We start from the raw sequence: 13685 nt of genomic DNA, 5'->3' as shown, positions 1-13685 counted from the left end.
GTCAAACTTTCTGTGATCTTCACCCTCTGATGCAGCGATGACCGATCAAGGAAGAGTTATATGATTTCTCGGAAGAAGTATTATTAAAAAAAGAGTAACAATAAAAAACAAATAAATAAAATACATCAATCATTTGAGTTTGAGCTGAAGAGAAGAACAACAGTTTTAGAGTAGTCAGAAATTTTTTAATTAAATCTCGAAGTTTCATTCAAGTTTTTTTTTGGGGGGGGGAGGGGTCTGGAAGTTTATACTTAATAAAGCTCAAGAGAAGAAACATAGCTTTAGAGCAGTCAGAAATTTTAAAATTAAATCTCGAAATACAGTCAAAATTTTTTTTCGGAAGTTCACACTTAATAAAGCTCAAGAGAAGCAATATAACTGTATACAGTAAGACCCCGCTTAACGCTGTTTCGTTTAGCGCTGTTTCGGTTTAGCGCTCTTTTATTTCAACCCGGGGATTCCACGAAATCGCTCGCAGCATACGGAGATTCCCCGAAATATTATGCAGCGATAGGTTTCAAATACATATCCGAAAGAGTGTACTTGTATTTCTTGTTTGGTCCGGTATTGTACAGACATATTTTGAAGGGGTAAATGTGGAAGATGTCGAAGAAATAATTCAAGAAGCAGCGGCTAGTCTTTCTAATGATGAGCTCAAGGAATTAACTGAACAAGAAGAAAACAAAAATGTTGACAGCAGTGATTCAGAAGAAGAGCAAAAAGAACTTTCGATGGCGTTTGTAAAAAGGAGTTTGTCTACCATAACTGAAATAATGGATCAATTCATTGAAAATGATCCGAATTTTGACAGGAGCTCAAAAGTAAGGCGTGGTGTTAGAGATGCTCTATCCGTTTATGAAGAACTTTTAAGAGAACAACGCAAAAGAAAAAGGCAAACAACATTAGATGCTTTTGTCACAAAAAGGCAGAACACCGAAAACGCGGAAGGCTAACTAAATATGACTGACTGAGAATTTTATTTGTTTTTTTTTTTTTAAGAATATTCGTTTTGTTATTTATATTTTGTTTTTATTTTTGCAAGAAATAATAATGTGGTATTAATTTGGGCTTTAAGAAATAAATGTTTGGTTTTATTTTTATTAAAAAAACATACTTTTTAAATTTAATACCTAACCAATTTCCTAGCCATCTTCCCCTAACCCCAATATTTACATGTAAAGATAGCCTCGTTTAGCGCTGTTTCGCATTACGCTCTACTTTGATGGAACGTATCCCCCGCGTTAAGCGGGGTCTTACTGTACTTAGAAATTCCAAAATTAAACATTGAAGTCCCATTCAAGTTTTTCCCCGGAAGTTCACCCTTAATCAAGAGATCACCTCGAGAGAAGAAATATAGCTCTAGAGTAGTCAGAAATTCTTAAATTAAATCTCGGCCATTCAAGTTTCTTTTTTCGGAAGTTCATAAAGCTCAACAGAAGAAACATACAGTAGTTAGTAGCAGAAAAGTTTAGCTTTATAGTAACAGTAGTTTAGCAGCAGAAATTCTTAAATTAAATCTCGAAGTTCCATTTATATTTTTTTTTTTGGGGGGGGGTGTATACTTTAGTTGAACCTGGAGAACTTTAAAAGATGCAAAATTGCGGCACAGATATAAAGTCCTTTTGAGATGACGATATTAAAACACAATAACAAGAACACAAAAACGTCATATTTTAAAGAAAACAACAAGCTGTTAACACAAAGCGTACCGAGTCTAAAAAATTTTTATCCCGAATTTTTAGCTGTATTGGAAAAAGTTCTCCGATCCTGAAAAGATTTAAACAGGCGCCATACTTTATTAATGGATTAGTTTTGCTAAAATATAAACAGCTACATATATTACTATTATGTATTTGACTAAACATATATATTTGCTTATTTAAACCTTCTTAATTCATTTTTAGTTTAAAAGCTTAAAATTAAATATTGATAACATTTCTTATTTTTAGTACAAAGGGGCTTTGTCCTTTGAATGTCCGTTTCACTTTCCAAAATGTTGCCACCAAATATTATCGCCTTGTATTATATATGAAGAAATTAAATAATGAAGAATCTGCATAAATATATGTATGTTTCTCGCATTGTGATAAAACAGCGGTACCTAGAGCCATCCAATTTTGAATGACTTAATCATCCACTCGAATATGAGCATCTGGAAGCCAGAATTCGAAAGTTGCTTTATTATCTATTTCTTATTTTTTTAAAACATTAACTAATTTTTGATTAATAAATTTAACCATTTCAAAGCGAGTAGTGGCGATACTGTACGGAATAAAACATTTATATCTCCAGCGCGGAAGACTGCATATCGGGAATTCTAAAGATATGCTGTTTTTAAATATTTTTAAATCCACTTTTATGTGACGTAAGCGCCAAGAACGTGATATTCAATAAGTAAAGTAAACCCACAAAACATTAATAATAAAAAGACAAAAAAAGTTTTGTAAAACCATCTTAGTAAGAAAATTGGGCTTCCAGATGCCCATATTCGCAGTAGAAATTTGGAATTTTTTTTTATTGACGATTTCATATTTTGTAAAACTTTAAAGAATTTTTGATTAACAAACTCAAGGATTTCAAAGCGAGCAACGGCAACGTTGTACAGACAAAACATTTTTACCTCCAGCGCGAGAGACTGTGTATCGGAAATTCTAATGATAGGCTCAATTTCAAATTATTTTGCGATAGTGGCTCTTGAACTGAATTTTATGGTTAAGTGCGAAAAACATAATATTTATAAAATAAATGTAACACACACACACACACACACACACACACACACACACAAAAAAAAAAAAAAAAAAAAAAAAAACGCCCTTTTGGACGTAATTTAAAATCTGAAACATTTTTAATTTTCTTTTTTTTTATTAATGTGTGTTCCATATGTCTAAATATGTATGCATTGTCACGCAACATTTGTAAAATGTAAAAAAACATGCCACGCAACAAAATGTAAAATGTAAAAAAAACATTGTCACGCAACAAAATGTAAAATGTAAAAAAACATTGCCACGCAACAAAATGTAAAAAAACATTGTCACGCAACAAAATGTTAAATGTAAAGAAACATTGTCACGCAACAAAATGTTAAATGTAAAGAAACATTGTCACGCAACAAAATGTTAAAAAAAACCTCCCCTTTGGACGTAATTTAAAATCTGAAACATTTCTAATTTTCTTTTTCTTTTTTTTTATTAATGTGTGTTCCATATATCTAAATTTGTATGCATTGTCACGCAACATTTGTAAAATGTAAAAAAACATTGTCACGCAACAAAATGTAAAATGTAAAAAAACATTGTCACGCAACAAAATGTGGGAAAAAAAAAAAAAAAAAAAAAAAAAAAAACGCCCCTTTTGGACGTAATTTAAAATCTGAAACATTTTTAATTTTCTTTTTTTTTTTTATTAATGTGTGTTCCATATGTCTAAATATGTATGCATTGTCACGCAACATTTGTAAAATGTAAAAAAACATGCCACGCAACAAAATGTAAAATGTAAAAAAAAACATTGTCACGCAACAAAATGTAAAATGTAAAAAAACATTGCCACGCAACAAAATGTAAAATGTAAAAAAACATTGTCACGCAACAAAATGTTAAATGTAAAAAAACATTGTCACGCAACAAAATGTGAAAAAAAACCGCCCCTTTGGACGTAATTTAAAATCTGAAACATTTCTAATTTTCTTTTTCTTTTTTTTATTAATGTGTGTTCCATATATCTAAATTTGTATGCATTGTCACGCAACATTTGTAAAATGTAAAAAAACATTGTCACGCAACAAAATGTGTAAAAAAAAAAAAAAAAAAAAAAAACATCTTTTTGGACGTAATTTAAAATCTGAAACATTTCTAATTTTCTTTTTTTTTTTTTTTTAAATTAGTGTATGTTTCATATCTCTAAATTTGTATGAATTGTCACGCAACATTTGTCAAATACTAGAATCCTATCATAATTATATATCCTATTATATACCTGAACTCTTTTTTTTATTAAATATATAGTGTAACTTTTCATAACCATCACCTTATATAAATAACAATCTGTGAAAAAAAAAAACAAGTGTTTCTTAAAACTTAAACATATATCAGTAGTGAACATCACCTGCAGAGAAACCACCAAAATGGTCTGGAGTTGTGGGTTTGAAGGAGATTTCATTGTAATTCATTGAAACAGGAAAGGGGCAATCTTCTGAACTCTGATACCCAATGAAAACTCCGTTTGAAGTAAAAAATAAGAACAGCATGTACAAGAGGAAGAACATAGCGTGAAATTAGGCGCATTCACTATTAAAGCGTTTAACAGATTGGCTTTCGAGCTTCAAATAGATGTGTATTGAACAAATGTTTGATATGAATTTTCTTTCTTTCCCCTTGCCTACCAACTTCGTTTAGAACTGCAACAAATAAGCAGCCAAGATGCACATTCACGGGTGAACTTCCGACTTCCTCTTCCACTAGTAATCATTCGAAATTAAAAATACAATTATTCTTGCGACGGACAGTTTAAAATACATAACAAAAATTTGGTTATTTTTTAGAACACAACCTAATCCAAAATAATGATTCAACCAGAAAAATTTTGCCATGTTAGTATCCATTACTTCAAAAATATATTTAAAAAAAATCCCTTCTGATAAATTTGTGTATAACATTGCCATTTGCTGAGATCAAAAAATATATAAAGAGTAATGTACAGATTTCAGTTCCAGACTTTTATAAGTTTTTAAAAATTTTTCTAAATACGAGTCTATTTGAAGAATTAAAATATTAGTAATTAATATGCGGAATTCAATTGCAAATTTTCATAAGTTTTTAAATTTTTTTTAATTAAAAAAATTAAAGTAATTCGAAATGCTTAGCATCTTGTTCAAAATGCTTTTTGGTGGTTACTTTATTATGGAGGCACCTAATAGGTGGACCGTCTTTGTCTCCTATGTGTATGAAAGTACGGACGGATTATATTGTCTATGAAAGGACGGACAGGCCGAAAATATATTTCATCGGCAAAATGACTTAAATAAATTGTTGGCGGTCTATTACTAGGTTCCGCTAATATCCAAATACCGATTTTCCGGTGATATCTTCAGTTATATTGGAGCACTTTCGTTCTGATTACACCAAGTTGTAACAATATTTAAAAATTTTTATTAAGGAGCAACATTTTCCTGCTGTTCATTCAAAATCGTCAAAACTGTACAATATATTCCCGCATAATAGTCGCACTTAAAACTTTTACAATGAAAAACTGGCAAAAAAATTACCACGCGAGTAAACACGGTAAGTAGAAATCCTGTTTTAATTGAACAACCAGTATTTTTATTTCACTCGCTTTATTTTACTGCTTTTGATGAAGTGATAATTGATTCCGAAACCTACAAACATCCTAAAACAAATGACTTTAATTCTGTAACTTTTACAAACATATTAGTTTACGGCTACATAAAAATTAATACCTCAGATTCATTCATCACGATGTACCACAGATAAGAAATTCGCGGTACTGTGATGCGTTGATAAACTGATACTTCCAGAAATTATTATTCCTCTCGCAGATCTTTATAATGCACAACACCTTATCAACTATATAGGCCCTTTTCAACAGCGGTAAAGAAGACAGGTCTTGCAGATTGAGTGAGCAGTGTAGCGTAACGACAATAATTCAAGTTGTTGGACCAAGACAGTCTTCCACGATTATTGTCTATTGTAACCGATAATTAGCCATATTAGTTACCCTCTCGAAACAATGATTCTTTTTTAAGATGATGACTTATTTACGGTTTCTTTCCAGATTCAAACAGTCCGAATGACTTCAACTATGGGCCTCATCCGGGATTTTACGACTATTTCCCGGGACATCATCCACAAGGTGGAATAGCAGATTTTCCTGGCACAGTACCTATCGGTCCACCAGGAAATTCCTTGGAACATCCAAATTCTATAAATAATGGTAAGTAATAAGAATCTAGAACTCTCATAAGAACCGACATTTATAGTGAACCAACACAAAATACCAAAACGAAATTAATAGCCCTTCTGGGCTAACGCCCTTTGGAATAATAAATATAAATTTGAAACCTTCCTCTGCGTATATTATTATTAGAGTTTATGTATGTTTTGATAAATATTTAGTAAGAGAAATTTAGCATTTATTTTAAATATTTTTATTCCGTAAATAAAACTTTTTTTGTTAAAAAAATATCTGACCCGTCATCTGTTTCCAGATCGTGCATTTGTTCCGCATGCAATCTGAGACACTGATGTAATACATTATAATAGTAGTATAACCATAATGGAATTTCGGAGCAAGAGTTATGTGAATTCAATTGTACTCTGCCCGAGGTTCGAGCCACGAATCTTCCATTTGCTAGCTGGTCATGCTAAACACATGCATCACGAAAGCATGCAGGAGAAGAATGCTTTAATTCCTTACACTCTCTCCTAGTTAAAAAGTGACTGACAAAATATATGAGATCTAGTTAACCAAATCCAGATGGTGAAGTATTACCGTCCAGCAAGTTAAGGGGACTCATACACCTTAAAACATATAAGATGTTCGAATAGGTGACTGTTGCAAGAATTGGGATAACTTATTTATTTTAAAAGCAATTACTACCAACATTTTACAGCTGACTACATAATATAGCTGCTTTCTGAAATAGTCATCAGAAAGTTTGTGTTGCACAAATATTTTTATAATTTAATCCGCTTTTTGACAACATTTTTCGTCATATTTCCAACTTGCGCGCACAGTTTAAAACATTCTGTTTCATAATTTAATTCCATATTTAATATATAGCTTTTATAACATTTGGAAACTACTGTGAACCTAAAATTCTAAAAATTTCATGTTAAATTTTTATTTTATTTTGAGTTAAGTTTATAAAATGTATTTTATTAACAAAATTTTTAATTTTTTCGTCCATAAAATTGTTCAATATCAAAATATTCATCATATTGTTGGTTCAGTTAGAAAATAGTGCCCATATAAAGAATTCCATCAAATTTCAAGTATGTACCATTAGCCATTTTTAAAATATCATGCGCGCAAGATGGAAACATGGCTAAATATTTTGTCACAAAGAGGATTAAATTACAAAAATATTTGTGGCAACACAAACTTTCTGGTTTCTATTTTCCAAAGCAGCTATATTATGTAATCAGCTGTAAAAAGTTGGAAGTAATTGCTTTTAAAATAAATAAATTATCCCAATTTCTGCAACAGTCACATATTCGAAGATCATAAGGGGTTTAAGGTGTATGAGTCCCCTTAATGTTCGAATGCCACTGATAAGAACATTAGATTTTTCGAACCACGGAACATGAGAAATAACATAAAATTTGCCTTCGCCAGGATTCGAAGCATGGCTTGACTCACTTGGTGGCTGGACGGTTCTGCTTTGGTGCGCCATTCCGCTGCAGCTTCGTGTTTATGTGGAAATCCTATTACATCGACGATAATTTGGATACTATTCGACTAGTGATGGCGTTCTGCGATATTGTCATGTGTTATTAACTATTTTTAACGGGTTATTTCGAGATATTTGGACGTGCTAACCACTGGGGAAACGTCATAATGCCTCACAACTTAAAAATATGTTAAGACCTCGGCCAGTAATGCATGAATAAGTAAAACATTTTGCTTTATTTTCTAAAACAGTATTCATTACGCTTTATCCATTATAGACCCACTGAATTTATTTTTGTTTTTCCTTATACACCAGGCGTGACAAATCTGACGACAGATGGCTCTTATGTCAACACACCACCGGATTGCCTAGGATCAAGGTCAAGTCCAGAGAATGTTTTGGGTGCTATGTCGGAAAACAGTTACGCTTCTGCAGGAAGACCACAACCGCAACAGGATGGCGGCCCTGCGTTTTCTCCCTTTATGTCAAATCACGTTCCAGCTCATATAGGTGAAACCAGAGTCTGGTGACAGTTAAATGCTTGACAATGAATCCTAACTATCTCTCGTATACTTTTCCCGTCTCCTGAATGTTGGCAGTGTTGTTCACTTTATTTATTACAAGACTGTGGCTGCCAAAGTTACAAGGCATTACATACAAGTACTAATGTAGCAAATAAACACTTTTTGTTCCGTTGAATGGCAACATAGAATGGACTAAGGAATCTGTGATTTTTAGATATATTTGAAAAGCAAATACTTTGGCAAAGCAGCTGTTAGAAATGACACAATCGAAAAGGATTATCTCATTGATTCTTGTGTTCTAAACCACACATTTTAAAGAATGTGTCCAAGAACGCCACTGAAAAATGGCTTCAGTTTTGACTTCATATGTATATAGATATTGTATAAATGTTCTCGAGATGAATTTTAAAACAAATATGAGTGTTTTCGTTTTTTACGTTTGAAAAGGGCATTAGTTTCAATATTTTATCATAAAAATATTTATTATTTAACGTATTAAGGAAAAATAAAGCATAATGTTATAATTTAGTCAAAATAAACACATATCACGCTTAAAACTGTGAAATCTATATAAAAATGTTTAAATTTGTATACATCTATGTTATCAATGCTTTCAATAAATCAAATATCTCAACGTAAAAATTTAGCATTACTTCCAAAATCGCAGATAAGAGACTAAATATTCTCAATAAAGAAACTGATGCACTGAAATTAACAGAAGTAAGTTATCAGTTTATCTTAAAAACTTATTGATTGGTGAATAACTGCAAATGTGCGCTGCAATTTTATGGAAGTAAGCATAAAAATTATGTAACATTTCCCTTTTACAAACAGATAATAAATACTTCAGTCTTTCTTTTCGTTATCAAGTTTAAACACTTTTAAAGAAGTTCGCATCTTTAGAGTTAATTGCAACACTGAAAGTGATTTAATATTGTTGTTAAACTACAGAATTTTCGAAAGGATGCATATAATTAACTCCACAGGATGTCCTTAAAATAACGACAGGATTTTGTGAAAACTTAATAGTAATAAATATACATTAATAATGAGAATTATACAACACTGCTCTAAATACTTTTGTTACTATTATTAGTTAACATAGATTTTGAAAGGTATCACAGTGATTCCTTGTGTGTGCCATTCACAAAATGGCATACATCGAAATATTCACTTTTGGTGAAGATTTAAAGAAGATTATCAATTGAAGGCTTGAAGATGCTGCAACCATGGGCGAAGCCAGGATCGGAGCTAGGGGGATGCAAACGATCAAAGACCGAGAAAACGAAACTATGACATGACGAATTCGTCAGTGGTAGAGTAGATAAATTTGCTGAGCACCAGTAATTGCTGAGCACTTTTAAACTTCCTTGATCCTTGATCCATGTACAAGCGTTTTTCGAACAGATTAAACGAATTATTATACTTTACAGCGTTCGTTTCTTTAATTATTTAACACAAAGTATTTTGTGAAATTTAAAACACCATAATGACTCGAATTAGGAAAGAGTTTTGCAATAATTTCCTTTCCCCTTGTCATTAATCCAAGAAAGAGATCTGGAAGTTGCAAATGTCATCGTCACAAAGAAGTCTGTCGTTAGTTCCCAGAGTACTAAAAATTATACTTAGACCGGACAAAAGAGGGAACGCTTGTCTATAAGAAAACTCTTGGAATTACGACCAGTTGCAATTACAATCAGACATCCGTTACTTATTTATATCGTTTAAGGTGAATGTAAGCAAAAGGATGTTCCAAGGCTAGGTGGCCTTATTTGTATGACCGGCTGTGAAAATCTTTGGAGTTGGGGAAAAAAATTAAAGTAATTCGGCTACGATTCTACAGAAGACCGGGGGGGGGGGAAGAGACCTTAAAAAGCAATATAAGAAACAGAAAAAAAAGTTTCACTAACTTGTTAGTCTGAAAAAAAAAAAAAAAAAAAAAATTTGCATTCGTTTAGGGGAGTGCAAGTGCACCTCCCTGCACCCCCTGGCTACGCCCATGGCTGCAACGATTCTTTTCTCCTAATAAACACGATTGTGAAGATGATATTTAATTAGGTGAGATTCAAGCATCACGAGTACAAAGCAATAGATCCATTTTTTTCCAATTCACCGTCCCAGGATATAAGTGTTAAACACATTTTGAAAAATTTTTAAAATGCGATGTTGCTTCATTCTGGGGTAGGGGGGGGAGGATGATGGAATCGAATTCTTCTAATTTCACCATTCAGGTGATAGAATGATCACAACAAGGCATGCAAGAGGAATGCTTTTATGAAAAACTTCATAACCATCGTAAATTCGCATTACATATCAAGGAAATCATGAAAAGCACAAGTAACCACAGGTCCGTTAAATACTGAAATTTCGGGGCAAACGAATAATGTCCTATTCATATCTTCCCTTACTGGGACTCCTAAATTTGGAGAAGCCCACCAGCTACACAGCGGTAATGTAGCTGAACACTGGTAGTTTGAACCTGGGTTCGATTCCAGGCGAACGGACTGGCTGCATGGGCATTTTCATGGTTTTTCTAATGTGTAACGTGTATACGAACCAGTTTCCCGTAGAAAGTCCTCCACGAGGCACCCCTCCCCTTAGGCAGATAGTTCTCGTGGGCTTTTTCATAATTAAATAAACCAAACCAAACCTAAATTTGATGAAGCGGAAAAAAAAAATCCCAACATCGATGGCCCTAAAATTTTTTTGAACCCATTTAAAATTCCCTACAAGTGGCCGAGTGTTAAGACCATTAAATACTCATAATTTTTCATCGGCTCAAGCCTAGGCAAAAGGGTTGGCTGCATGCCTGGTTTTCGCGATTTTCCCCAAGTGTCATGTGAATACGAGTAAGCAATCCTTACGAAATTCTCAACGAAGGCATCCTTCCTCTTAGGCAAATAGCCTCTCGTAAGCTTTACCATATTCCAATAACCTGATTTGATTTTTTCATCAGCTCAAAATTTCTTCTAATATTTTATGCTTATTACGCACTAAGAATTTTATACAATGAAACACATTTGCTGAAACTATTTCGAAATGGAGAAAATTTTATATTTAAGAAAATTTATAAAGAAATTTTAAAGTTCTTAATAAATATACACCAGAAAAAATTTAAAATTTTCACATACAAAATTCTTCAAATTTTACAAAGAATTTTCTTTACGGATTTATAATTTGATATGTTAGTATCAAAACTGCTTGGAATTCTAGAAACTTGGATACAAGTAAACTTTTATGCAATTCCTTTCAGACAGATAAACAAATCTTGCCTTATAGCGTCGTATGCGTTGAAAAATAGAAAAAGATGGAATTCCATTCAGTAATTCTTTTGTATACAAACAACACTGATTCATTTTTGTACATCTGTTAATAACCAATGCATTTAAATCTGCAACTAAATATAGTAAGCTTAAAACAGTGATTATTGTTCAGAAATTCGTATTGTATTCGCAAAATATGTCTCATTTTTGTCAAATATGTCCCAAAATTGGAACTGTTATAGTTTCATTCAAATGCTCACAATAGTTAATTAACTATGTAAATTATTATTCTTTTATTTTGTTGGAAAAAATAAAGCTATCTTATGAAAACATACTCTATGTTTCTCTCTTCGAAAAATTCAGAATAAAGTTTCTCAGCCGTAATATATAATCAGTAATATGTGATCGAAGTCAATTAAATTTAATTTAAGAAGTAATAAATTTTAAGAAATAAAATATCGTATGTGGTCACGATGGTGTCCTTGTATGGTCATGACTTCCATGTAAGCCTATTAAATTCTACACATTTTTTTTTTTTTTTTTTTTTTTTTTGTAAATTATACACATTTCATTTAAATTCATTTCCTAGAATTTCATTACAGGTGATATTTCGCATTCAATTAATTCAGTTCTCACTTCGAGGCAAGGCAAAAATATATATAAAAATTCAAACCATCTTAATTAAAAATTCTAAATTACAGTAAAATATAAAATACCAAAGACAGTTAATGACAGTTTAAAAAAAACGATTTTTACAATTAATTAAAATTAGAGTTTGTATGCACAAACAAGCAATTCGGCCAGCGAAAAGGGAAGAGAACATTTTCCGTACACAAAACTGAAAATGTCATACCGGGCAAAAAGACACTGTAGCTGGTGCATCAGCGGAATTAATTCATTATTTCACTAAGAGCTTCAAACGTAAGCAACACTTTAATGATTTAAATGACGCTAAGCCTAACGAGGCTTAGCGTCATTTAAATCATTAAAGTGTTGATAATTGTAATCAGACTAACCATAGGCATAAAAACCTTAATCGAAATATAAGAATGACAACATTTAATCACTTAAAAAAAAAAAAAAAAAAAGCTCAATTTACAACATGTAGGAATAAAAAAACTGAGCTCACCGAGTCGAGCAATAGACTGCAATATATGTATGTTTGGTGCGACGGGATGCAACGAGAAAAAGAGGAATACAACTACAGTAGAACTCCAAAAATCCGGAATCAATTGGGATCAGATACCATTCGGATAATTGGATCTTTTCCGAAGAAAGGGTCTAGGTACACTTTAATTAATTATTGTACGTACTTACTGTATGTTGTAAATGAAAAAAAAAATTTTTTTTTAAAGAAAAGAGGTTTTAACTAATTCAAATGAAAAAATCTGATGTGTACACCACACGTCTTCCTTGTACGGAATATTAAATTATACGCATTTTTTTCTTGAATTTCATTTAAATTGATTGGATTGAATTAAATCTACTTCGTCGACAGCGCATAAACCACAATAGAATAAATGCACTCTTTAAAATTCACTATATTTGTTTACTATAACGACACTCTGAATGCACAAAATTTATATCATTTGAAGAATTATCGTTGCCACATGTTCTATTCAAATACTATAATAAAGCTAAAACGATGTATGAAAGAAATTAAGCAAACAAAACAGAAAAGAAGCAGTTTTTCACAGACGACTGAGTATTTCTCATTCAATTAATTCAGTTCTCACTTCGCGACAAGGCAAAAATACATAAAATATCTGCATTAAAAGTTACGAAGTAAATCTTAAACACTTATTTCCTCGAAAAAGTTCCAGAAAGGATTAAGCATTATTCTCTAGATTGGCAACAAATCGATAATTCTGCTGTTTCAAATGTAAACAAATATGCCCGCCATGTTATTTAAAACTTAACCGCACTTAAACAGCTTTTAAATTGTTGATAATTGTACAAATATTGCTTCCAGAATTACGAAAGGCATAAAAACCTTAACCGGAAGATAAAAACAACATAATTCAATCATTTTTAAAGCAAAAAATGTACAATTTGCAAACATATAAGAGTAAAGAAACTGAGATCACTGAGCCGGGTAACTGACTGGATATATATATAAATATATTTATATTTGTTTGGTGCGGCCGATTGCAACGAAAATACGAGGTGCACATCTACATGTTATAGCAGTCCTATATGCAAAATTTCAACGTTCTGAGGTTACTCGTTTTTGAATTATCCGAGATACGTACGTACATACGTTCGTTCAGACGCCACCAAAAAGTTCTCTTCAGAATTAATTTTAAAGCAGTTTTATAATTTTTTTTGAGGAAAAGAGTCTTTTATTCTTTCCTTACGTACAGATATCACGCAAAAACATCGTTAAATTGCATTCGATAGCAGTCAAAATGGATATTTTCGTTGAAATATGTTGCCTGAAACTTTTCGCGATTACAATACTTCGTACTTTTTACTTCGTACAAG

The 13685-nt window shown here is 31.9% G+C and overlaps 1 protein-coding gene across 1 annotated transcript in view; it reads left to right on the top strand.

Moving 5' to 3' along the window:
- The window catches only part of LOC118189443 (LIM/homeobox protein Lhx1-like), a 240340-nt gene extending 228784 nt beyond the window's left edge, over nucleotides 1-11556 (top strand). The window contains exons 5-6 of the mRNA XM_085816482.1: nucleotides 5797-5955; nucleotides 7730-11556. Coding sequence (XP_085672608.1) covers nucleotides 5797-5955; nucleotides 7730-7944 — 374 coding nt within the window. The 3' untranslated portion in view covers nucleotides 7945-11556. The remainder of the gene's footprint in view (nucleotides 1-5796; nucleotides 5956-7729) is intronic.
- The last annotated feature ends 2129 nt before the right edge of the window (nucleotides 11557-13685 follow it).

Source organism: Stegodyphus dumicola, chromosome 5, assembly GCF_044657685.1.
Source record: "Stegodyphus dumicola isolate Sdum_Otavi_A_Nest chromosome 5, ASM4465768v1".
NCBI lineage: Eukaryota > Metazoa > Arthropoda > Arachnida > Araneae > Eresidae > Stegodyphus > Stegodyphus dumicola.
The sequence above is the reverse complement of the archived record's forward strand: the minus strand, read 5'-3'. Positions and strand labels throughout refer to the sequence as shown.